This window comes from Salmo trutta, chromosome 32 (assembly GCF_901001165.1).
Source record: "Salmo trutta chromosome 32, fSalTru1.1, whole genome shotgun sequence".
Lineage (NCBI taxonomy): Eukaryota > Metazoa > Chordata > Actinopteri > Salmoniformes > Salmonidae > Salmo > Salmo trutta.
In genome coordinates this window covers 32,536,769-32,561,402 of record NC_042988.1, presented here as the reverse complement: position 1 = coordinate 32,561,402, position 24,634 = coordinate 32,536,769, and the positions used below count along the sequence as shown (strand labels likewise).

At 43.3% G+C, this 24,634-nt stretch overlaps 3 protein-coding genes across 4 annotated transcripts in view; 1 reads left to right on the top strand and 2 right to left on the bottom strand.

Annotated features, from left to right (window-relative positions):
* Window positions 1–14,606, top strand: part of LOC115171744 (guanine nucleotide-binding protein G(I)/G(S)/G(O) subunit gamma-12-like) — a 29,087-nt gene extending 14,481 nt beyond the window's left edge. The window contains exons 2-3 of one of the 2 annotated variants that reach the window (XM_029728840.1): window positions 12,930–13,087; window positions 13,392–13,517. In XM_029728840.1, coding sequence (XP_029584700.1) covers window positions 12,995–13,087; window positions 13,392–13,517 — 219 coding nt within the window. In that variant the 5' untranslated portion in view covers window positions 12,930–12,994. Of the gene's footprint in view, window positions 1–12,929; window positions 13,088–13,391 lie in introns of those variants that run through there. The other variant, XM_029728841.1, reaches the window with a different exon arrangement.
* On the bottom strand, window positions 1,890–12,470 carry LOC115171743 (deoxyhypusine synthase). The gene is made up of 10 exons (XM_029728839.1): window positions 12,392–12,470; window positions 11,270–11,472; window positions 8,942–9,091; window positions 8,517–8,638; window positions 6,543–6,639; window positions 6,309–6,395; window positions 5,805–5,910; window positions 3,602–3,705; window positions 2,951–3,076; window positions 1,890–2,616 (listed from the first exon to the last, which is right to left on the bottom strand). Exons 1-10 carry the CDS (start codon window positions 12,411–12,413, stop codon window positions 2,524–2,526), a joined length of 1,110 nt encoding a protein of 369 aa, XP_029584699.1. The 5' UTR covers window positions 12,414–12,470; the 3' UTR covers window positions 1,890–2,523.
* Window positions 13,807–24,232, bottom strand: LOC115171742 (F-box/WD repeat-containing protein 9). The gene is made up of 8 exons (XM_029728837.1): window positions 23,653–24,232; window positions 23,253–23,386; window positions 22,893–23,040; window positions 21,572–22,574; window positions 21,112–21,260; window positions 16,436–16,639; window positions 15,195–15,260; window positions 13,807–15,060 (listed from the first exon to the last, which is right to left on the bottom strand). The coding sequence occupies exons 2-8, from the start codon at window positions 23,372–23,374 to the stop codon at window positions 14,986–14,988; spliced, it is 1,767 nt and encodes a 588-aa protein (XP_029584697.1). The 5' UTR covers window positions 23,375–23,386; window positions 23,653–24,232; the 3' UTR covers window positions 13,807–14,985.
* Between the last annotated feature and the right edge of the window lie 402 nt (window positions 24,233–24,634).

Below are 24,634 nucleotides of genomic sequence, written 5' to 3'. Positions count from 1 at the left end.
ATGGGAATCAATTGTTTGGTCCCCACAAGGATAATAAAACCAAACACGTGTGTGTGTGCACGTGCGTGCCTGTACAACCGGTAACGGTGCCAACAGACATTTCCACAGAACAGCCCACACGCGATGCATGATTCTTTCATTAACTCTTCAGGGGAACTGGGAGGGGCGGAACAACACAGACAACAGCCGTGATTGATGGAATGGTTACCTGACATGGCCTCTTGGATCTGGAAACCCATTCAATAACACCCACCATCTGAAAACACACACCAATGAACAAACACACTACCACACATTTCACCCCACAGTAGCATGTAATGGCAGTGTTAATGCCAATATCCTCTCACTGTCAATAACTACACCCTTGACTTGTTTTGAGCTTCATAACTTCATTTACTTATTACGACTGTGATAGGTTGCTGTCTCACCTGGCTATCTTAAGATGAATGCACTAATGTAAGTAGCTTCGGTTGCCGGAAGATACTGACCCTACAGTTACGCTTGTTTACACTGAGCTGCACTGGGGTCAGAACACAATCATGGTTACTTTAAGGAGCTGGCGCCAGATATGGGGTTGAAAACATGCGTCAATGCAGGGATATGCCACTGTACTACACATTTTACCTTTATCCACACTCATACATCTAAAAGATTGAAATACTGCCTTTTTCGTCCCCATGCTAGCTAGCAGTAGCCACCGCAGCTATTTTGGAATGTGGCTGTGTCAGCCAATCAGTTTCTTTGTTGTTCAACATGACATGCCTTTCCATAATGGTTGCTGTGGCTACTGGTAGCTAGCAAGAGGACGAAAACGGCAATTTGGATAAAGGTACAATTTGGAGTATAGTGACATATCCCATCCCTGCATTGAGGTAAGTTTTCCAACCCATATCTCTTACCAGCTCCATGGTGTCTTCATATAACCATGATTGTGTTCCGACCCCAGTGCTACTCAGTGTAAACAAGCATAATGGTAGGGTCGGTATCTTCAGCACACATTCAACTCAGAGGGCTTGATGATTACTTAAATCAGGTGTGATTGTCCAGGACTACAATAAAAATGTGTTCTGTAGAGGGACTTGAGGACTGGAGTTGGGAAACACTGCTAAATGACTAAAATGTAGTGTTTGCTGGTTTCTGGTTATTCCTTTCATCTAAGACCTAGACAACCAGGTGAGGGCAGTTCCTTACTAATTATTGACCTTATTTCATCAATTAAGTACAAGAGAAGAGCGAAAACCCGCAGCCCTCCGTGCAATGAGTTTGACGTGATGTAACTGTTGTGCTGCTGTCATGTTGTCATGTGTTGCTGCCATGCTGTTGTCTTAGATTTTTCTTTGTAGTGTTGAGTTGTCTCTCTTGTCGTGATATGTTCTGTCCTATATTTTTATTTGTTATTTTTAATCCCAGCCCGTCGGCTTTTTGCCTTTTGGTAGGCTGTCATTGTAAATAAGAATTTGTGACTTGCCTAGTTAAATAAAGGTTCAATAAAATAAATGTATAACGCTGCACAACAAAAGTGAGCTGCCCAATTCAGATTTTTTTTCTACACTTGGTCTTTTGACCAATCAGATCAGCTCTTTCTACAATATTTGGGCAAAATATCAGAATTGAGCTGCCTGTACTCAGCTGTAGATTTGCTCACATGATGCTGATTCATGTAAAGTATAAACATTCTGACTGATTGTGTACGTGGATGTACTTGCCAATGGTAGCTAATGCCTCCAGATCACTGTTGGAGATGATATGCACTGTAGCCAGAAGAGTTGCGGTCAAGGACTATTGTATATGTGCGTGCAAAGTGTTTGAGGCAGGGGAGACCCCTTATGGTCATTTCAAGTACTACAGCACTGCTGAACATCGTTTTTGAGAGAAGAAAACAAGAGGTAGTAAGACATCAGATGTTTTATTCTGTAATAATGGAAACATTCTGAGGTTGTTTTTATTCATTTACATTTTCAGATATACATGAGTAGGTACTAGGTAATAAATAAATACATTTCACGTCAGGTAAGCGTTTCTTTGAATAACAGTGCATGCTCCCCTAAAGAGACCCTCTCACTACACTTAAACATCTCTCATAAGTTTACCATATAGTAATGTCTCACTCAGCAATGGCATTCTCATACGTGCCAGTATGCACGCATACACACGCATGTACACACACAACTCATTGGTACATGGCAATTCACGTCATACAACAACAAAAACACTTTCGCTGCGCTAAATGTACCCTGTAGCAAATACTTATTTCTGAAATAATGGAGAGAGAAGTCCGTAAACAGAACATCATGTCTAAAAATAGACGCAGAGAGAGATCACTGTCATATGATGCATTATCATGATGATGTGGCAAGTGACAATTAACCTTTTGAAAGTTCTATATCTTGAAAACTTGATTGCTGACATGAAAAACGATTTTGGGACTGTATCAACAGTTGACAAATGAAACAAAAAACGACATTTGTTTTTTTTGTGGATTATTCCTTTAAGTGTGGAGTGGGAACACCTTGGTTAGTTTGGTTATTCTTTCTGGTCAGGAATCAGCTTGTCAGCATGGTGGGCAAATGTCTCAGCTACCAGCAGTGGGAAGACTATGGAAGCATCAGCGTACACCTGGAGAGAGAAACAAAACAACACAGAAAGGAAACAGAAGCCTAAACATACAGATCTCTAAGAGAAATTTCTGGAGATGGGAATGGAAAGAGCCATTGGAAAAGGTTCAACGTGAGTTTGTGTTTTATCTTTGGTCGATCTAATGCATCTATCAAGAGTTCTGGGGGCACTGCTCTCCTGCTTGACCCCGAGTTACACTTTCACGTCATCTATATTAGCGTAAGGTGAGGCCAAAAGCACATTTCCATCTTCAGGTGGCCAATAAAGTTAGATTATTTTCTTTTCCATCCATTAACCTTCAGACTGGGGATAAGATAGCTGGTGAGTGAGTTACCTTGACTGGCTTGGCATCCATGCGGATCTTCCCCCAAGACACTGCCTCATCAGGCCTGGCCCCTGAGTCTGAACCATCAAACTCCTGCCCAGTGTTCACAAACACTGCATAGTCCGCTCCATTCCTCTGAGGGAGGGAGGGGGGGTTACATTATAATAAAATGGTTTGACCTGGTTGGTTAGTTATGGTTGCTAAGCACCCGTGCTGGGGAAGCTACTCTGAAAATAGTTCACCAAGCTACCAACTATTTTGAAAAAGTAGTTCACTACATCCAAACTACTACATGATAAACTATAAAATCTCAATCTGAAATGTCCTAGACTACAAACTGCAAAAACAGTAGTTCCAGTAGTTAGCTACACCGCTACCTGGCAGATAAGTCATTAACTACTGGAAACACTACCAAGATTTTAATGTAGTTCAACTACCACCAAGCTACTGCAAAATGTAATTACATTACTAGTTGAACTACATGTAATTTACTACTCCCCAACACTGCTAAGCACGTCAACTTTCTAACTGGTGAATTGCGACAGCACAAAATTATAGGAAAATAGGTGAATTGAACAGCTCATAATTTACACCAACATTATAATTAAGGAATATGATCATAGAGAACACTTTATAGTAGTAGTAATAGTAGTTACTTACCATCAGATTGGCATTGGCTATATGGTGTTTGACCAGGCCCCCACCCAGAATAATCATCCCTGTCCGTTTGGCAAACACTGCCTTGCTGTTCAACCTGCGGATATCTACAATACAGACCGTGTTATCAGCACAATACATTACACACCACCCTTCAATGACAAAACCAAGCACACCACCCTTCAACTACAAAACCAAGCACACCACCCTTCAACTACAAAACCAAGCACCAAAACAGTGACATATACTATTGAGTGCATAGATATCTGGAATGAATGTCACCAAGTGGCAAGTTTGTGGTGGATGAGATATGTACAGTAGAAGTCGGAAGTTTACATAGACCTTAGCCAAATACATTTAAACTCAGTTTTTCCAATTCCTGACATTTAATCCTAGTAACAATTCCCTGTCTTAGGTCAGTTAGGATCACCACTTTATTTTAAGAATGTGAAATGTCAGAATAATAGTAGAGAGAATGATTCATTTCAGCTTTTATTTAATTTAATCAAATTCCCAGTGGGTCAGAAGTTTACATACACTCAATTAGTATTTGGTAGCATTGCCTTTAAATTGTTTAACTTGGGTCAAACGTTTAGGGTAGCCTTCCACAAGCTTACCACAATAAGTTGGGTGAATTTTGGCCCATTCCTCCTGACAGAGCTGGTGTAACTGAGTCAGGTTTGTAGGCCTCCTTGCTCGCACACGCTTTTTCAGTTCTGCCCACAAATTTTCTATAGGATTGAGGTCAGGGCTTTGTGATGGCCACTCCAAGACCTTGACTTTGTTGTCCTTAAGCCATTTTGCCACAACTTTGGAAGTATGCTTGGGGTCATTGTCCATTTGGAAGACCCATCTGCGACCAAGCTTTAACTTCCTGACTGGTGTCTTGAGATGTTGCTTCAATATATCCACATACTTTTCATGCCTCATGATGCCATCTAGTTTGTGAAGTGCACCAGTCCCTCCTGCAGCAAAACAATTCCACCACATGATGCTGCCACCCCCGTGCTTCACGGTTGGGATGGTGTCCTTCGGCTTGCAAGCCTCCCCCGTTTCCTCCAAACATAACGATGGTCATTATGGCCAAACAGTTCTATTTTTGTTTCATCAGACCAGAGGACATTTCTCCAAAAAGTACTATCTTTGTCCCCTTGTGCAGTTGCAAACCGTTGTCTGGCTTTTTTATGGTGGTTTAGGAGCAGTGGCTTCTTCCTTGCTGAGCGGCCTTTCAGGTTATGTCGATATAGGACTCGTTTTACTGTGGTTATAGATACTTTGTACCTGTTTCCTCCAGCATTTTCACAAGGTCCTTTGCTGTTGTTCTGGGATTAATTTGCAATTTTCGCACCAAAGTACGTTCATCTCTAGGAAACAGAATGTGTCTCCTTCCTAAGCGGTATGACGGCTGCATGGTCCCATGGTGTTTATACTGGCGTACTATTGTTTGTACAGATGAATGTGGTACCTACAGGCGTTTGGAAATTGCTCCCAAGGATGAACCAGACTTGTAGAGGTCTACCATTTTCTTTCCTGAGGTCTTGGCTGATTTCTTTTGATTTTCCCATGATGTCAAGCAAAGAGGCACTGAGTTTGAAGGTAGGACTTGAAATACATCCACAGGAAAACCTCCAATTGACTCAAATGATGTCAATTAGCCTATCAGAAGCTTCTAAAGCCATGCCATAATTTTCTGGAATTTTCCAAGCTGTTTAAAGGCACAGTCAACTTAGTGTATGTAAACTTCTGACCCACAGGAATTGTGATACAGTGAATTATAAGTGAAATAATCTGTAAACGATTGTTGAAAAAATGACTTGTGTCATGCACTAAGTAGATGTCCTAACCGACTTACCAAAACTATAGTTTGTTAACAAGAAATTTGTGGAGTGGTTGAAAAATGAGTTTTAATGACTCCAACCTAACTGTATGTAAACTTCCGACTTCAACTGTAGTTACAATGTAAAGCAAGGCAAGTGTGTGGTCTCACATCACCAAAGGAAAGAACTAGCAGCAGCTAGCCTAGCGGTTAGAGCTTTGGGCCAGTAACCGAAAGGTTTGAATCCCTGACACGACAAGGTGAGAAATCGGTCGATGTGCCCTTAAGCAAGGCATTTATTCCTAATTGCGTCGGTAAGTCGCCATGGATGACAAAAATTGAAATGTACACAGACAGAACCCCAGTCCTCATGTCTCCTCTCTCTCTTACCATCTACTATATCCAGCACCAGCCCAGGGTTTTTATATGAGTGGAAATAGATCATGTCCCCAATGGATCCATCTGTCAGAGCAGGGCTGAACACTGGGATGTCATTCTGCAACAGAGGTTGAAAATCTATTGATTATATGAACACAGCCTATTGTAACTCAATGAGGGCTACAGGGAGGGAGGGAGGCAGAGAGAGAAAATGTGAATGACAATTTAGTGTATTAGACAGCACCCACAAACAACTGATACAGCAACAAATATGAACAATAATATTATGATCCGTTAACCTTGTAGAGGTCATTGTGATAGTGTAAGGTGAGGCCAAAGAGGGGCATGAGCCCCCTACTGTACATTATACTGGTGAGTTTAGAGAGGGGAATGATGAAGATACATCACAAACGGAGAGAGAGGGCAAAGAGCACGGGTTTCAATTCATTCCACTGATATCTCCTGTTTTATATCAAGGATAGGCTGATGAGACAAGTGAGCCCATCCAGTCCTCACCTTATAGGCCCAGTAGTAGACAGACTCTGGGTTGTTGATCTCTTTGCCCAGACGGTGGATCATCTTGGACGGGGTCCAATGGGTGCCCTAAAGGGTTATTAACAGGTCAAAGGTCAAATGAATGTCACAATACCAGGATGATAAACTTTTTTGATACATTTTACCCCAATGAATACAACCCAGACACAGATACTGAAGATGACATTTCCTGTACGAAGGGTTAAATTAGCTCACCTCATCTTTCTGCTCCTGCACCATCTGGTCCAGAATGGGCATCAACCAGTCCTCAAACTTACAGTAGTTATCATTAGGTACCAGGAGGTTACCTATCCTAGAAAAAGAGCGAGAGGAGAGAGAAAAGATTAATGACAATTTAGTGTATTAGACAGCACCTACAATAAGAACAACTGGGTGGTTCGAGCCCTCTTCACCGTTAATTCAGACACCTGCCAGTCTGCACAGCGCGATATCAACCCAGAACATATCGGACTGCTTTTTCTCTACCACATCACTGGATTCCTGCCGAAAGCTCTGGACCATTACACCGGATCATCGGAGCTAGCTAGCTGCAACCGAGTGGCTACTACTGGCTAACACCTCTGTCCCGAAGCAAGCACCAGTTAGCCTTAAGCTAGCCGAAGAGGTCTACCAGCTAATTATTGGGCTACAATACTTATTTTGCCAATTGGCCTGGACCCTTTATTGCCGACACGGAGCAATAAAGACAGCGATCACTGTCTCATTGCCTGCGTCCGTTATGGGTCCGTGGTCAAACGACCACCGCTCATCACTGTCAAACGCTCCCTAAAACACTTCAGTGAGCAGGCCTTTCTAATCGACCTGGCCCAGGTATCCTGGAAGAATATTGACATCATCTGGTCAGTAGAGGATGCCTGGTTGCTATTTAAAATTGCTTTCCTCACCATCTTAAATAAGCATGCCCCACTCAAAAACTGTAGAACAAAGAACAGATATAGTCCTTGGTTCACCCCAGACTTGACTGCGCTTGACCAGCACAAAAACATCCTTTGGCGTACTGCATTAGCATCGAATAGCCCAAACGATATGCATCTTTTCAAGGAAGTCAGGAACCAATCCAGTTAGGAAAGCTAAGGCTAGCTTTTTCAAACAGAAAGGTGCATCCTGCAGCACTAATTCCAAAACGTTTTGGGACAATGTAAAGTCCATGGGGAATAAGAGCACCTCCTCCCAGCTGCCCACTGCACTGAGGCTAGGAAACACCGTCACTACCGATAAATCTACGATAATCTATCATTTCAATAAGCATTTTTCTACAGCAGGCCATGCCTTCCACCTTGCTACCCCTACCCCGGCCAACAGCTCTGTATCCCCTGCAGCAGCAGCAGCACGCGCTCCAGCAGGTATATTTACATTTTAGTCATTTAGCAGACGCTCTTATCCAGAGCGACTTACAGTAGTGAATGCATACATTTCATACATTTTTTTCCGTACTGGTCCCCCGTGGGAAACGAACCCACAACCCTGGCATGGCAAACGCCATGCTCTACCAACTGAGCCTTCACGGGACCACACCTGCTTTGGCCGCCTTTCCTTACAGTTCTCTGCTGCCAATGATTGGAGCGAATTACAAAAATCACTGAAGCTGGACTTATATCTCCCTCTCTAACTTAGAGCATCAGCTGTCAGAGCAGCTTACTGATCACTGTACCTGTACACAGCCCAACTGTAAATAACACATCCCCATATTGTAATTGATTAATTTTTTTGCTCTTTTGCACCCCAGTATCTCTACTTGCACATCATCATCTGCACATCTATTAGTCCAGTGTTAATGCTAAATTGTCATTATTTCGTCTCTATGGCCTATTTACTACATTTGCACACACTGTACATAGACTTTTCTATTTTGTTATTGACTGTACGTTTGTTTATTCCATGTGTAACTCTGTGTTGTTTTTGTCGCACTGCTTTGCTTTATCTTGGCCAGGTCGTAGTTGTAAATGAGAACTTGTTCTCAACTGGCCTACCTCCTTAAATTATTATTATAAAAAATAAAAATATGGCCAATATACCACGGCTAAGGGCTGTATCCAGGCACTCCACGTTGCATCATTCATAAGAACAGCCCTTAGCCGTGGTATATTGGCCATATACCACACCCCCTCGTGCCTTATTGCTTAATTGTATTATGATCTGTGATCCATAGTCGAGGTGATAGTGCTCTACCTGTTGATGCCTCTCTGTCTCAGCTCTTTGCCAGACAGGCTGAACTCCCCCAGGTAGGTGGGGGCCAGACACTTGATGAAATCCTCCTCGACTCCCCCCGCTGTAGTCACTATCACGTCCACCTGTTAGGAAGGTCCACAAACACATGTAGCATTTTACTAGTGTATACGATCACCTATATGCACTGGCATCTTGAAGTGAGTGTTTATGTTGTAGGGGTGTCAAACTTCATTCCTGGTGGGCTGCAGCATCTGCTGGTTTCTATTTTCAATAGGTGTCCAATTAAGACCTAGATAACCAGGTGGGGGCAGCTCCTACTAATCAAACACCTTAATTGATCAAGTGAGTAATGACAGCCAGCAGACACTGAGTGCAGGAGGACTGGAATTTGACACACGAGAGTGGGATGTTGTATAGGACTGTACCATTTTGTGCTGTGCCAGGTAGCGGATGGACTCCCTCACTCCAGAGCTGATGAGGTTGGAGGTATACCCCAGGAAGATGGTACAGCCCGAGTGGGAAGGGGAGGAGCCGCATCCTTCCTCTTCCTCCAGTGGCTCCAGACGCTTCTCAATCTGTGGTTATAAATAGATGACAGAAGAGAAATATAGACCACATACAGTATGATAAAAGCTCTCTCTAATAAAGGGGTTTAAACATTTCTCCCTCTTCTTATTCCTCTCCCTCTTCCTCTCCCAATCCCCCAAAAAGCAAGGCCTAGAATCAGACAAGGAATGTCATATGTCTACATAAATGGCAACAACTTGGATGCTAACATAACTCTCCACATCCCCAACTACTAGGCATCTTATCCCCTTATACGTCCTGGGATGTTTGGAGTAGGATGCCTAGTTCCCCCCTGTACACTGATCTTAGGTCAGGTGATTCTAGATCTGTACCTAGTAGATCAACTCCTACACAGAGCGGACATCCTCTGACCCAATGACAACACTAGCTTGCTCCCAGATCTGTTTGTGCTGTGTTGTCAACTCCTATGGTCATTGTGAGTTGTCAAGACAACACAAACAGATCTGGGACCAGGCTCTGAGAAGGCATCTCAGAGGTCGACCGATTACGATTTCTCAACGCCGATACCGATTATTGGAGGACCAAAAAGCCAATACCGATTAATCGGCCGATTGTTTTTAATTTATTTGTAATAATGACAATTACAACAATACTGAATGAACACTTATTTTAACTTAATATAATACATCAATAAAATCAATTTAGCCTCAAATAAATAATGAAACATGTTCAATTTGGTTTAAATAATGCAAAAACAAAGTGTTGGAGAAGAAAGTAAAAGTGCAATATGTGCCATGTAAAAAAGCTAACGTTTAAGTTCCTTGCTCAGAACATGAGAACATATGAAAGCTGGTGGTTCCTTTTAACATGAGTCTTCAATATTCCCAGGTAAGAAGTTTTAGGTTGTAGTTATTATAGGAATTATAGGACTATTTCTCTCTATACGATTTGTATTTCATATAGCTTTGACTATTGGATGTTGTTATAGGCACTTTAGTATTGCCAGTGTAACAGTATAGCTTCCGTCCCTCTCCTCGCTCCTACCTGGGCTTGAATCAGAAACACATCGCCTACCATCGCTCAGTCAGACTGCTCTATCAAATCATAGACTTAATTATAACATAATAACACACAGAAATACGAGCATTTGGTCACTAAAATGGTTGAATCTGGAAAACTATCATTTCGAAAACAAAACGTTTATGCTTTCAGTGAAATACAGAACCGTTCCGTATTTTATCTAACGGATGGCATCCCCAAGTCTAAATATTGCTGTTACATTGTACAACCTTCAGTGTTATGTCATAATTAATTACGGCCTTTGTTAGGAATAAATGGACTTCACGCAATTCACAATGAGCCAGGCGGCCCAAACTGCTGCATATACCCTGACTGCTTGCACGGAACGCAAGAGAAGTGACACAATTTCCTTAGTGATAAGAAATTCATGTTAACAGGCAATGTTAACTAAATATGCAGGTTTAAAAATATATACTTCTGTATTGATTTTAAAGAAAGGCATTGATGTTTATGGTTAGGTACATTGGTGCAACGACAGTGCTTTTTTCGCAAATGAGCTTGTTAAATCATCACCGTTTGTCGAAGTAGGCTGTGATTCAATGAGAAATTAACAGGCACCGCATCGATTATATGCAACACCGGACACGCTAGATAAACTAGTAATATCATCAACCATGTGTAGTTAACTAGTGATTATGTTAAGATTGATTGTTTTTTATAAGATAAGTTTAATGCTAGCTAGCAACTTACCTTGGCTTCTTGCTGCCCTCACGTAACAGGTAGTCAGCCTGCCACGCAGGCTCCTCGTGGAGTGCAATATAAGGCAGGTGGTTAGAGCGTTGGACTAGTAACCGGAAGGTTGCAAAAACGAATCCTCGAGCTGACAAGGTAAAAATCTGTCGTTCTGCCCCTGAACAAGGCAGTTAACCCACCGTTCCTAGGCCGTCATTGAAAATAAGAATGTGTTCTTAACTGTCTTGCCTAGTTAAATAAAGGTGTATATAAAAAAATAAAACATTTAAAAAATAAAAAATAATAAAATAAACATCGGCAAATCGGTCTACCTCTAATCTCAACTCCCTAAACCTCTAGAGATGGATGATGTCATCTAGCCTGGAATACAACTTTTTATGCTCCGTTTCACCATAGTTTTACTGAGCATATCAGTTAGGATTCCAGGCTAGATAGCCTCCAGTGAGTCTCACCATCTTGTTGATCTCCTGTATGGCATGGCCCACGCTGCTAGCCTGGAAGCCTGTGGTGAGGAAGGACTGGAGCAGGGCATGGTGGTCCACTCCCTGGTTGAAGTCATAGCCCTTGATACGGGGCATGTCATCTGGGAGGGCCATGCTGGGCATCAGCACCGCATCCATGGCCACGAAGGGGGCGTGTTTTTCCGCCATACCGTCTGTCAAACACAAGGAAGCAAATCAAAAAGTTATGCAACGGTTGCATAAAGAGTGCTGAACATTCATTTTACTTAAGTGGCTGCAAAGATCGTTTTAGTGGCATTCAACCTAGAATAGCTACAAGCAAAATGATCTGACAGCTGGAATCCTGTAGTTCACGTTGAAAAGGTTTGCAAAGTGTCAGCACTATTATCAACTCCCTACAGTAGTTAGCTAAATCAACTGTCAACTCCCTTCAGTAGCTAGCTAAATCAACTGTCAACTCCCTACAGTAGTTAGCTAAATCAACTGTCAACTCCCTACAGTAGTTAGCTAAATCAACTGTCAACTCCCTACAGTAGTTAGCTAAATCAACTGTCAACTCCCTACAGTAGTTAGCTAAATCAACTGTCAACTCCCTACAGTAGTTAGCTAAATCAACTGTCAACTCCCTACAGTAGTTAGCTAAATCAACTGTCAACTCCCTACAGTAGTTAGCTAAATCAACTGTCAACTCCCTACAGTAGCTAGCTAAATCAACTGTCAACTCCCTACAGTAGTTAGCTAAATCAACTGTCAACTCCCTGAATCATTCTGATTCTACTGTATAGCTGGTGGCAAGCAACAATATTAGGATCATGCCTTGTATTGTGCTTAGTAGCATCTTATAGAGACAGCATTCTAACGTCATCATTCAGCACATTTCATGACACCGAGATCAAAGTATAACAAGTATAGCAGACGTCAGTTAGCAACTAACACTCCATCGCCTGCTGGCTGCCTGGCTTGCAACTAGCTAGCAGCTAGCTATCCATTCTCTATTGGCTTAAATACAATTACACACACTGACAAATGAAGCAACAAAGTTTTTTGAATTAGAGAATGCTGAAACTAAAAAGGGTATCATGTATAAAGACAGCCAAAACATTAACAACACACCACAGGTCTGGCGATCTAACATTCCCCATGCGGCACACGAAATCACTACGGAAAGCGCAAAGGTTCAAACCTAGCAACGCATTCTGGTGAAAGATTGTGTTCTGTATGCACCTTTCCTATGCTTATTATTATGTGGGTCAACAATATCACACACACATTTCCTGTCCATCCCTGCTCCCTCCAGTCTCTTTTATCATCAGTGAGGGATGTGTGATGTTGATGTGACATTTCCAGGACTGTGTGTGTAACCTTTAAACCTGACACATCACAGCAGCTTTGAAGTGGCCTCCACAGTAACAGCAAAGAGCAGAGGTTAAAAAGGGAGGCCAGATGCCACTCTGGCAGAAATTGGGACCTCGGTTGGACGTAGGCACACATAGCCTAGTGTTAGAGTATAACAGTAACTTTTCCATTATTATTTCAAATCTGAATCCATATTTGGAGGTGGAACAGGTTTCTGTGTGTTCAGCAAGTTGTACATTTTCAACTCTCAACAATTGATTGCAATTCCATTAATTTATTTTCTCTCACTTTGGAGTGGAAAGAAGTGCAGTTTCAGCTTGCTGTCTGGGACTAAAAGTGGGAGTCTCTCTGGAGGAGGGGATGTCAGGGAAGGTGTGCAGCAATAACAGTGTGATGCAGGCACGGAGGACTGTGGAACAACTACGAGTGGAGGCAAGCATGGAGAGGATCAAGGTGAGTACACTAAAGTAGCCTGTGTGTAATGAATTGGTTGGAAGTAGAATTTCTAATTAATTTGGAGAATGACAATTTTGTTGATCAGTACTTTCATTTGATGAATCAAAAATAAGATCAATTGTGGGAGCAGTGCAGAGCAGTCTGATACAGAACGGATAAAGGAAAATGTGACCCCCACCCTCGTCTTAGGACACATCAGTAACTCTTTGTATATTGGGCATCACCTTTCTCCTGAATGTACAATAACCTCAGCTTTGAGACAAGCTTTAAGTTATGGCTGTTCCTTACTTCTTCCTCCCAGATCTCCACAGCAGCTGCCCAGCTGGTGCAGTACTGTCAGGAGCACAGTCGCAGTGACCCCCTCCTCACCGGCATCTCTGCCTCCTCCAACCCCTTCAAAGACAAGAAGACCTGTGTCCTGCTGTAGAAAGGCTGCCTCAGGACACTGCTCTCTGGCGCTGCATTCAACAGTGCTTCATCATTAACAACAGTGAAACGTTTTTATACCAGGCTACTTCAACATGTCCTACTTCATCATGCCAGACAAGACATTAACGTGGCTAAAGCAAAAAGTGACTGGTTGGTACAGTATTGGTACAGTATTGGTACAGTATTGGTCATGCTGTAACCGGATTCTGCTGTAACAAAGGAGAGCAAACTGTTTATATCTTCTTCTTGACATTACAGAACCACAGGGTAGACTGGTAAACAATGAATTGATTGAGTGTAAACATTTTATTCATAACAAAAGAAATCACACATAGCATATTCACAAAAGCATATTTACAAAATCTGAATCATTTGGATATTTTTATGCAGTCAGAGGACTCTCTTGCAGCAGGTGAAGAGGGGTCGCAGATAAGGAGTTGGCATGGAGATTGATTGTTGCTAAGGACAGACACTGTTGCCTCAGACTATCAGTGTGTGTAATAACAAAAACTTGTAAGAAATAATTAGTGAACAATGCAGTACTATTGGGTTTTGCACTCAAACGAGTCACTTGAGCGAGGTGGATGCTGGGACGCTACAGATTCAAATCAACGTTTATTTTGTCATGTGTGTAACAGTACAGCGCTTTCCTCAACAGTGCAGAATTTAAAAAAATATAAATAAAAAAGAGCTTTACGTAAAACGGTAAGAGTTGGTAAAGTAGTTACCCTAAGAGAGAACGAGGAAGAACTCAGAACAGTGTAATTGACAAACAGGTGCTGTGGTACTGAGTATAAGAACGCCACTACACACATTATGACAGTTAGACCAAAATACTTTACAATCAGTGTGTCAGAACGGCTTGACTGATCCTTTCCATTGTGTTTCCGAATCTGTTTCAATTGTCAAAGAGAAAAATACTTAATCTATTTTCTAGAGACCAACTGTCTGGAATGCTGGTGGCAGAATGTCCTCATTTTAAATCAACAAGCTAAAATCAGGCCATTGAAAAATCTAATCATGTACAAGTGTTTAAAACCCTTCAGTAGTGCTGAGCCTCAAATTAACTCCCAAATATACACTTGAAGCTAAAATCCAGTTTATGTGAAATCTTTTGAACGAGTGCTGGGTCAACAACACAGGGACACAGACAGAAATACACCATACCATGAAGTGTTATTATCTAGGCCTTTTCGTTTACATTTCTTTACATTAGTTAAGGAAGCCTTTTTGTGTGTTCTTTTCTTATTTTCTTTGATAAAATACATGGGAATCACACAGACACACTAAATATGTTTGGCTTGTATATAGTTTTTTGGGTAAAGCTAAGAGCACTGGTCCTTCACGTCCACATTCTCACAGCATACAGTATGAGAAGGTTTATCATTTAAATGACAGACCATTATACGTCAGTCATCTTGCATCACTTCAGGAACGTAAGTAGATTAGGGTGGGTGTGGCCCCCCTCACCTCCTGGCCCTCCACACCTCCACACACATTTCTCCTGATGCGATAGCCAGCACTCCTGCTTCCACACTCAACTACAGAGAGCGAGAGAGAGGACAGAGACAGAGAGTAAAACAGATCTTTCTTCAACCAGATCAAGGTAGGAGGCTAAGGAGAGAGGCTATCAGCCATCAGAATAAAAAAATAAAAAAAGTGATGTGAGACTCACCCCATTGACGCCTGCTTGGTGGTGCAGTGTGCACAGCGTCCTTGGAGGGGAACAGGGGAGATGCACCTGGAAGATGAATGGTTGATAAGATAGGAACAGGGAATGAAGGAACATGGATTTGTTCATTCATGTCATTAATGCACACGCTCTTTGATAATGGTTTAATGTTGTTTGTAACCGAATGGGCAGTGAAAATGATTTTCCTCTTTGAGGACAATAAAGTAGCCTATCCATTTATCTAAAAACCCCAAACAGAATACCATTACAACAGAGCTGAATAGATATTACCACATATGTTAAAATATTATTGTACGGTGATGCCAAAGAAAAAGAACCATCCTCGGATGGACAATAAAGACATTCTATTCTAGTGGGCTCCAGGGTGTAAGCCTGGCTAATGCTGGGAATACACAACATAAGTTCTAAATCTTAACTTGGACCTGTTCTTTTATTCCGCCCATCCTCAACCCCAGGACGTGGGTGTTCACATTACACCATGATTCCCTAGCTGATCCAGCCCTGCGTTTCTCGGTTGTCGTAGGAAGAAGATGCTGACGCGCAAACAGTGAACTGCTTTATAGGTGTGCACATTATTACGTGCAGAAACATTTGTTAAAAAGAATATGGACTTAATATGAAATAATGATAATATGAAATTCTATTTTTGGTTTCTGTCATGGTAGGACGCAGATATAATATTGCTGGAATTTGTTTTGCATGGCCCAGTGGGTGGAGATTTCACTTAAGGACCAATGGAATGGTCGGAAATAATCAAACTCCGCCCAACCGGGGCACCGGGCCATGTAAAGCATCACCATCACCACGGTCCACACGGTGCATGTTGCTTTCCTCTTTGTTTTGGTCTCACATACTGAATGCTCTGGCTATTGGCAGCCGTCCTTGCCCAATCGCGTTGTAGCACTGCTCATACTACAAGATACACAATCAACATTTCTGACGTCAAAATTATCGGGACCTCTGACAGGGGTCTGGAGAATGGAACAGCAATCAGCGGTGAGTCCTTGACCCGCTCAAACAAACTACACGAGTCCTGACGTACTGATCCTAGTCCAAATTAATAAGATTTCACCCCGATCATGAAAATTAATCTGGGACGGCAAAAACATGGCGAATTCATGGCAAAATCGTGTAGTGTATGCCTGGCATAAACCAGGAAGAACGCCATGCCCACCACTGTTGCACAGCATTCAGACTGGTTTAACCAGGCTAACAGGACGTACCTTGATGGTGCGGTCAGCGGAGCAGGTGTAGAGGCTCCCAGGGGACCTGTGGATGCCGGTGACCAGTGAGGTGTGTCCCACGTCGAACTGGGAGAGGGGCTTGAAGAAACCGGCCTGCATGGAGAAGGCATGGAGCATGCCCCGGTTGTCCCCCGCCCACACCTCACTGTCACTGTAGCACATTGACAGCAGGTACGAGCTCAGCTGGGAAGAGAGGAGACAACCCAGAATGAAGACACACATACTAACATATTATAGCCTGGTCCTGGATCTGTTTGTGCCGACTTGCCAAATCCTGTCATTGTTGAACCAAATAAGACAAAACAGCACAAGCGGAAGGGTCAGAAATTAAGGAACTTGTCTGTCAGCCCTGCATTAAAGACCAAAATTAGTTAAAGAAATTTTTTATAAATAAAAAAGTATACCAGTTTCATTTAAGGACCAAAAACTTGACAGCTGTGCCATATAGATTGCAAAATAGTTGGGAAGAGATTTTCAATGTGCCAAAACCATGGCACATGGTTTATGAACTGATATGCAAAACAACACCGGATTCAAAATGTAGAATGTTTTAATTATTATACAAAATTCTTGCAACCAATATAATGTTATATATATGGGGGATTCAACCATTCCAGCTCTGCAGATTTTGCTGTGAAGAGACAGAATAATTAGATCACTTGTTTTGGTACTGTCCACATGTAGCTTGTTTTTGGTCGCAGGTTCAGGAATGGCTGAAGAATTTACCTGGAGCTAACTCTGCAAATAGCACTGCTGGGTGATTTGAAAAGTCATAGTCAATTCACCAATAATATAAAACGTTTAGAAAATAAATCTTTAATTTACAATCTGTAGAAACTATGACAATAGAAAGGTTCAGAACTTTTGTGAAACATCACAGCACAGTTGAAAACTATATGGACAGATAGATGGGAGGGGTTGAGTGGAGCTGAAGGGTGGGACTAAAAACAACAAGATAGCTAATGTCAAATATTATGTACCTGTAAAATGTATATAGGTTTAGAACTTTTGTGAAACAGCACAGTTAAAAACATATGGCAAATAGAAATCAAACTGGATGGTCTTCAGATTGTATTTTTTTATTTTACCTTTATTTAACCAGGTAGGCAAGTTGAGAACAAGTTCTCATTTACAATTGCGACCTGGCCAAGATAAAGCAAAGCAGTTCGACAACATACAACAACACAGAGTTACACATGGAGTAAACAACATACAGTCAATAATACAGTAGAAAAAAATAAGACTATATACAATGTGAGCAAATGATGTGAGATAAGGGAGGCAAAAAAATGCCATGGTGGCAAAGTAAATAAAGTATAGCAAGATAGTATAGCAAGATATAGATGGGAGGGGTCGAGTGTAGCTGAAGGATGGGATTAAAAACAAAAAAATTAGTTTGGACCCACCTACTCATTCAAGGGTTTTTCTTTATTTTTAATATTTTCTACATTGTAGAATAATAGTGAATACATCATAACTATGAAATAATAAATATGGAATCATGTAGTAACCAAAACAAGTGTTAAAAAAATCAAAATGTATTTGAGATTCTTCAAAGTAGCCACCCTTTGCCTTGATGACAGCTTTACACACTCACGGCATTCTCTCAACCAGCTTCATGAAGTAGTCACCTGGAATGCATTTCAATTAACAGGTGTGCCTTGTTCAAAGTTCATTTGTGGAATTTATTCCCTTCTTAATGCATTTGAGCCAATCAGTAGTGTTGTAACAAGGTAGGGGTGGTATACAGAAGATTGCCCTATTTGGTAAAAGATCAAGTCCATATTATGGCAAGAACAGCTCAAATAACCAAAGAGAAACAACAGTCCATCATTTCTTTAAGACATGAAGGTCAGTCAATACAGAACATTTCAAGAACTTTGAAAGTTTCTTCAAGTGCAGTCACAAAAACCATCAAGCACTATGATGAAACTGGATCTCATGAGGACCGCCACAGGAAAGGAAGACCCAGAGTTACCTCTGCTGCAGAGGATAAGTTCATTAGCGTTAACTACACCTCAGATTGCAGCCCAAATAAATTCTTCAGTGTTCAAATAACAGACACATCTCAACAGCATCTGTTCATAGGACACTGTATGAATCACGCCTTCATGGTCAAATTGCTGCAAAGAAACCACTACTAAAGGATACCAATAATAAGAAGAGACTTGCTTGGGCCAAGAAACACGAGCAATGGACATTAGACCGGTGGAAATCGGTCCTTTGGTCTGATGAGTCCAACCGCCGTGTCTTCGTGAGACGCAGAGTAGGTGAACGGATGATCTCTGCATGTGTGGTTCCCACCGTGAAGCATGGAGGAGGTGGTGTGATGGTGCTTTGCTGGTGACACTAAGTAATTTATTTTGAATTCAGGGCACACTTAAACAACATGGCTACCATGGCATTCGGCAGCGATACGCCATCCCATCTGGTGTGCACTTAGTGGGACTATCATTTGTTTTTCAACAGGACAATGACCCAAAACACACCTGCAGGCTGTGTAAGGGCTATTTGACCAAGGAGAGTGATGGAGTGCTGCATCAGATGACCTGGCCTCCACAATCACCCAACCTCAACCCAATCGAGATGGTTTGGCATGAGTTGGATCGCAGAGTGAATGAAAAGCAGTCAACAAGTGCCCAGCATATGTGGGAACTCCTTCAAGACTGTTGGAAAAGCATTCCAGCTGAAGCTGGTTGAAAGAATGCTAAGAGTGTGCAAAGCTGTCATCAAGGCAAATCGTGGCTACTTTGAAGAATCTCAAATTTTAAATATATTTAGATTTGTTTTACACTTTTTTGGTTACTACATGATTCCATGCGTGTTATTTCATTGTTTTGAGCTCTTCACTATTATTTTACAATGTAGAAAATAGTAAAAATAAAGAAAAACCATGTAATGAATAGGTGTATTCAAACCTTTGGTACTGTATGTATATTATAATATACACTGCTCAAAAAAAATAAAGGGAACACTAAAACAACACATCCTAGATCTGAATGAATGAAATAATCTTATTAAATACTTTTATTTTTTACATAGTTGAATGTGCTGACAACAAAATCACACAAAAATAATACATGGAAATCCAATTTATCAACCCTTGGAGGTCTGGATTTGGAGTCACAGTCAAAATTAAAGTGGAAAACCACACTACAGGCTGATCCAACTTTGATGTAATGTCATTAAAACAAGTCAAAATGAGGCTCAGTAGTGCCTGTGGCCTCCACGTGCCTGTATGTCCTCCCTACCTCCCTACAATGCCTGGGCATGCTCCTGATGAGGTGGCGGATGGTCTCCTGAGGGATCTCCTCCCAGACCTGGACTAAAGCATCCGCCAACTCCTGGACAGTCTGTGGTGCAACGTGGCGTTGGTGGATGGAGCGAGACATGATGTCCCAGATGTGCTCAATTGGATTCAGGTCTGGGGAACGGGCGGGCCAGTCCATTGCATCAATGCCTTCCTCTTGCAGGAACTAGGGACACCCTCGAGCCACATGAGGTCTAGCATTGTCTTGCATTAGGAGGAAACCAGGGCCAACCGCACCAGCATATGGTCTCACAAGGGGTCTGAGGATCTCATCTCGGTACCTAATGGCAGTCAGGCTACCTCTGGCGAGCACATGGAGGGCTGTGCGGCCCCCCAAAGAAATGCCACCCCACACCATGACTGACCCACCGCCAAACCGGTCATGCTGGAGGATGTTGCAGGCAGCAGAACGTTCTCCACGGCGTCTCCAGACTCTGTCACGTCAGCGAATTTGCCAATCTTGGTGTTCTCTGGCAAATGCCAAACGTCCTGCACGGTGTTGGGCTGTAAGCACAACCCCCACCTGTGGACGTCGGGCCCTCATACTACCCTCATGGAGTCTGTTTCTGATCGTTTGAGCACACATGCACATTTGTGGCCTGCTGGAGGTCATTTTGCAGGGCTCTGGCAGTGCTCCTCCTGCTCGTCCTTGCACAAAGGCGGAGGTAGCGGTCCTGCTGCTGGGTTGTTGCCCTCCTACGGCCTCCTCCACGTCTCCTGATGTAATGGCCTGTCTCCTGGTAGCGCCTCCATGATCTGGACACTACGCTGACAGACACAGCAAACCTTCTTGCTCGCATTGATGTGCCATCCTGGATGAGCTACACTTCCTGAGCCACTTGTGTGTGTTGTAGACTCCGTCTCATGCTACCACTAGAGTGAAAGCACCGCCAGCATTCAAAAGTGACCAAAACATCAGCTAGGAAGCATAGGAACTGAGAAGTGGTCTGTGGTCACCACCTGCAGAACCACTCCTTTATTGGGGGTGTCTTGCTAATTGCCTATAATTTCCACCTGTTGTCTATTCCATTTGCACAACAGCATGTGAAATTTATTGTCAATCAGTGTTGCTTCCTAAGTGGACAGTGTGATTGACTTGGAGTTACATTATGTTGTTTAAGTGTTCCCTTTATTTTTTTGAGCAGTGTATAAATAACAGTATTCATGTTTATATCTGTGTCTACACATACCTGTGACGACCTGAAGTACCCAAAAATACTTTGAAAGTCTCCAGTAATATACCCTCCCTTTGCAACCCTAAGTGTGGGGACTACATGAACAGTAAATTGTCAATCTAATTATATTCTTATACTGTGTGTGTGTGTGTGTGTGTGTGTGTTTGTACCTGTAGTTTCTGTAGGGTTTTCCCTGCTCTTCGGTCGTAGATGACCACAGTGCGGTCTTTACTCCCAGATAGGATGTACTGCTCGTCTGCTACCAGGCAAAGCACCGCGTTGCTATGGAGACGCAGGCTCTTCACCAGAGGCTCCGCCACTGCAGCACAGACAGATCATGACATCATCATCCAGCGACGTCTGACAATGTTAGTCTGTCAAATTCCATAAACCCATTGATTTGCTCTAATCAGATGATATATTCTGAATGGGCAGTCCATTTGGCCAACCAAAGGATAACACATAGAAATATAATTACTAGAACGGGTAAAGGCCCTTAGTCCAATTACCCCTCAGTAAGTTTATTTCTATACGATAACCATTAGTATTGTTTGTGTTCACTTTTATCGACTGATATAATCTAATTTAGTAGAACAGAGACTACAAGTACCCATCTTATGAATCACTCACCTCTTGTGTCGTAGACGCTGACCTTCTTGTCGTAAGTGCCAGCCAGCAGCACGTCCTTCTGGGGGAGGGCCAGGCAGAGCACGGCAGCCCGGGCCCTGATTAGGCCCCTCTCAGCTCCTTGGGCCCCCAGGTCCCATAGCCTCACTGTGCTGTCGAAGGAGCCCGAGGCCAGCAGGGGTCCCCGGGCCGCCAGGCACCACACCCAGCCTTTGTGGGTGCTGAAGAGGCCCTGGCCCCCCAGTGTATGGAGCAGCCTGCCCGTGGAGCCCCCATCCCGTAGGTCCCACAGGTTCACGTTCCTGTCCCGGGAGCCTGAGGCACACACCGCCCCGTCGCCCCCTACCAAGAGGACCGAGTTGACCTCAGCGATGTGCCCCGAGGGGAGGGAGAGGCGCTCCAGGGCTGGGGGAGGACTGGGAGCGCGGCTGGACCCGTTTCTCTCCCCCTCTCTTCCCAATCTCGGGCCCGCTATGTAATCTTGACCATCTCTATCCGCCAAAACTCCCACTCTCTCCTCTACCTCGATGGCCTCCAGGAAACCTTGTTCATCATCTCTCTCCTCCTCCATCATGGCCTCGGCTGCAGCAGGAGGCTGCAGCCGAGGATCTCCCTCCTCCATCAACTCCTCCCCATCCCACGGTACCGCCATCACACCCTCCACTTGAAAACCCACCTCCTCTACCCCTTCATCCACTTGGGGCCTGCCTTCTTCCACCTCCTCCCACTCTCCAATCCCTTCCTCTGCCAGGGCCTCTCTATCCCTTTCCCTCTCCTGGGCCCTCTCCACCTCTCTCTCCCTCTCTGCCTGCTCGGCCTCCCTGGCGGCCCTCTCCCCCTGGCCCGTCCAGCAAGCAATCAGCTCCTCCATCTCCAGGCAGGCCGAGGGCCAGTCGAAGCCGTCCCGTGGCCCCACGGGGAAGGAAGCTCTGGGACCAGTTAGCCTGCGTGCCCGCAACTGCCACGCCGTGCTGTCCTTACCCACATTTCCCAGGGCATGACACACCTGTAAAGGGAGAGACATGGACCTGATTCACACTGTAGGGCTGGCCTGAATAGTACTAGGCTGGCTTGGAAATTGTATTTTCTCAAGATCCTTTCCAGCATGGTTCCAGCAGCTATGATGGATGTGTAACCAGGTCATGACAGCCCAGTACAGCTCAGATAGATAAAGAATTCAACCGCTTATTTTTTCAAATGTCCCTAGCCTAGCATGGTTTCCAGTTTATTATGGCATTAGCCAACTCTGTTGTCAATGGCATGCTGGACAAGCTAAAGCAGATCGGCATCCAGGAAAGGTATGACGCTGTCCACTGACACACACCTGTGGCAGGACCGTGATGACACACTGTGCCGGGAGGTGCGAGGCGATGCGTGCCACCATCTCCCACGGCAACGACAGCAAGCCGCTTCCTTCAGCAGACGGGGAGGGGCTCGGTTCAGCAGAAGGGAGCGGAGAGCCTGGGTGCAGCCTGTGAAAAAGAACAGTGTGTTATACCCTTCTTACACATCCATGTCAACCCAAACTGTATAGGCGCTGACACATTGTCTTTTCCAGCACGGTTCCTGCTACTATGGCGGGCGCATCAAAACCAAGCCAGCAGTGCTCATTACTGCACTACTAAGTATAATGGAACTGTTCTGAAAGCAGAAGACTGTTGTGAGGGTCATCAGAGGTACTAACCCTAGCTGTCCAGGCCTGGAGGCTTCATTGGAGGGCTGTTTCAGTGGTGCCGATTTAGCTTCTTTCTCCCCTCTCCCGGCCCCTGCCTCATCTTGCCCCACAGTGACCCGAGGCTCGGACATCCACTCCACTTACTGCAGGAGAGTGCATCATACATTTTAGTTTCATTTCAGATTCTCAGCTAAGGCGGTCTATCATTGATGACTGGCACAATCAAATTGTCAATAGGGTCACGATTGTGCATTCATTGCTAACAAACGGAATAACTACAGTAAAAAAAAAACTCTAATCTATACACCACAGTGGGAACGGAACTTTATAACGTTAATTGCCCTAGTAATTTGACAGATACAGGCAACAAGTGTAACATGCTAGCAAGCTAGTTAGATGATGCACTTACCCACAAGTCCCTATGTCACTTATGGAGAGGTCTGACAGACAGTTCATTTGACAGCAGTAGCCTTAGTCAGTCCCCGTATGCCTTTTTTTTAACTGTATGCTGAATATTTTCAATGAGCCCGGTGCGAGACGAAAAAGCCTAACAGCTAGACAGCGGCGGTTGCTACCGGGCGTTGGCTGGTAATATACTATCACTGTCAAGCACGCTAACTTGCAAGATGGCCTTTGTTTGCAAATCAAGCGAGTAATCCTGGAACTGAACACATGCACAAGTTCACAACTGTGCTAATCAGCTCCTCGACATTTAAAGAAAACACTGACCGATCTCTAACTCAGGCTTTCAAAGAAATCGGTTAGACATGAGTTGCTAGCTACTGTAAGAAGATGATCCTTCATTCAAATTAGGTTTCCACTAGCTAGAGAGCTATATCGTAAAAACAAAAACGAGCATCTGGATCTCAATTTAAGGTGAGCAGTGTGGTTAAGGTTAGGTTTAAAAATAGATTTTAATAAGATAAATTCTAGAAATAGCTACGGTTTATGACTGCCAGTGGCGCGGCGACCCTAACAAATGGGGTTTCTTTTCCGGCGCATTTAACATTTCGTCATCAGCCTAAAATGTAAACAAACCACAAGCAGTTTTTTTTTTATGGCTATTTGTTTGTTGGCTTTGTAAATTGTCTTGTTCATTTAAGAAAAAGCATAGGATCAGTTTTGACAATGGTTTACAATAAAGAATTGCATTCATACATTGAATGATAGGTCTGCACTTTCAGCGTAATCCATAAATTGTCAGGCAGCTGTCTGAAGATTGTAGAACAAGCTGAGGAGTTCAGATCCTCTCATCTGATGGAAGCCATGAAAAAATTATACCAAATGTGACAGGGCGCAACATTAACTAGGCACAGCCAGACTCAATCATATATGTCAGCAAGTTGGTACATTAACAGAAAAATGCTATAATCCCAAATTCATTTAAATAA

Coding starts and splice junctions, on each gene's coding strand:
- LOC115171743 (XM_029728839.1), bottom strand. CDS start 12,413: ATGTTAGATCGCCAGACCTGTG. Junction 9,092..11,269: donor TACAGGAGATCAACAAGATG/GTGAGACTCACT, acceptor TTATAACCACAG/ATTGAGAAGCGTCTGGAGCC. Junction 2,617..2,950: donor TGGATGCCAAGCCAGTCAAG/GTAACTCACTCA, acceptor TTCTCTCTCCAG/GTGTACGCTGATGCTTCCAT.
- LOC115171742 (XM_029728837.1), bottom strand. CDS start 23,374: ATGTCCGAGCCTCGGGTCACTGTGGGGCAAGATGAGGCAGGGGCCGGG. Junction 21,261..21,571: donor CAGCGTCTACGACACAAGAG/GTGAGTGATTCA, acceptor TCTGTGCTGCAG/TGGCGGAGCCTCTGGTGAAG. Junction 15,261..16,435: donor CCGCTGACCGCACCATCAAG/GTACGTCCTGTT, acceptor TTCATCTTCCAG/GTGCATCTCCCCTGTTCCCC.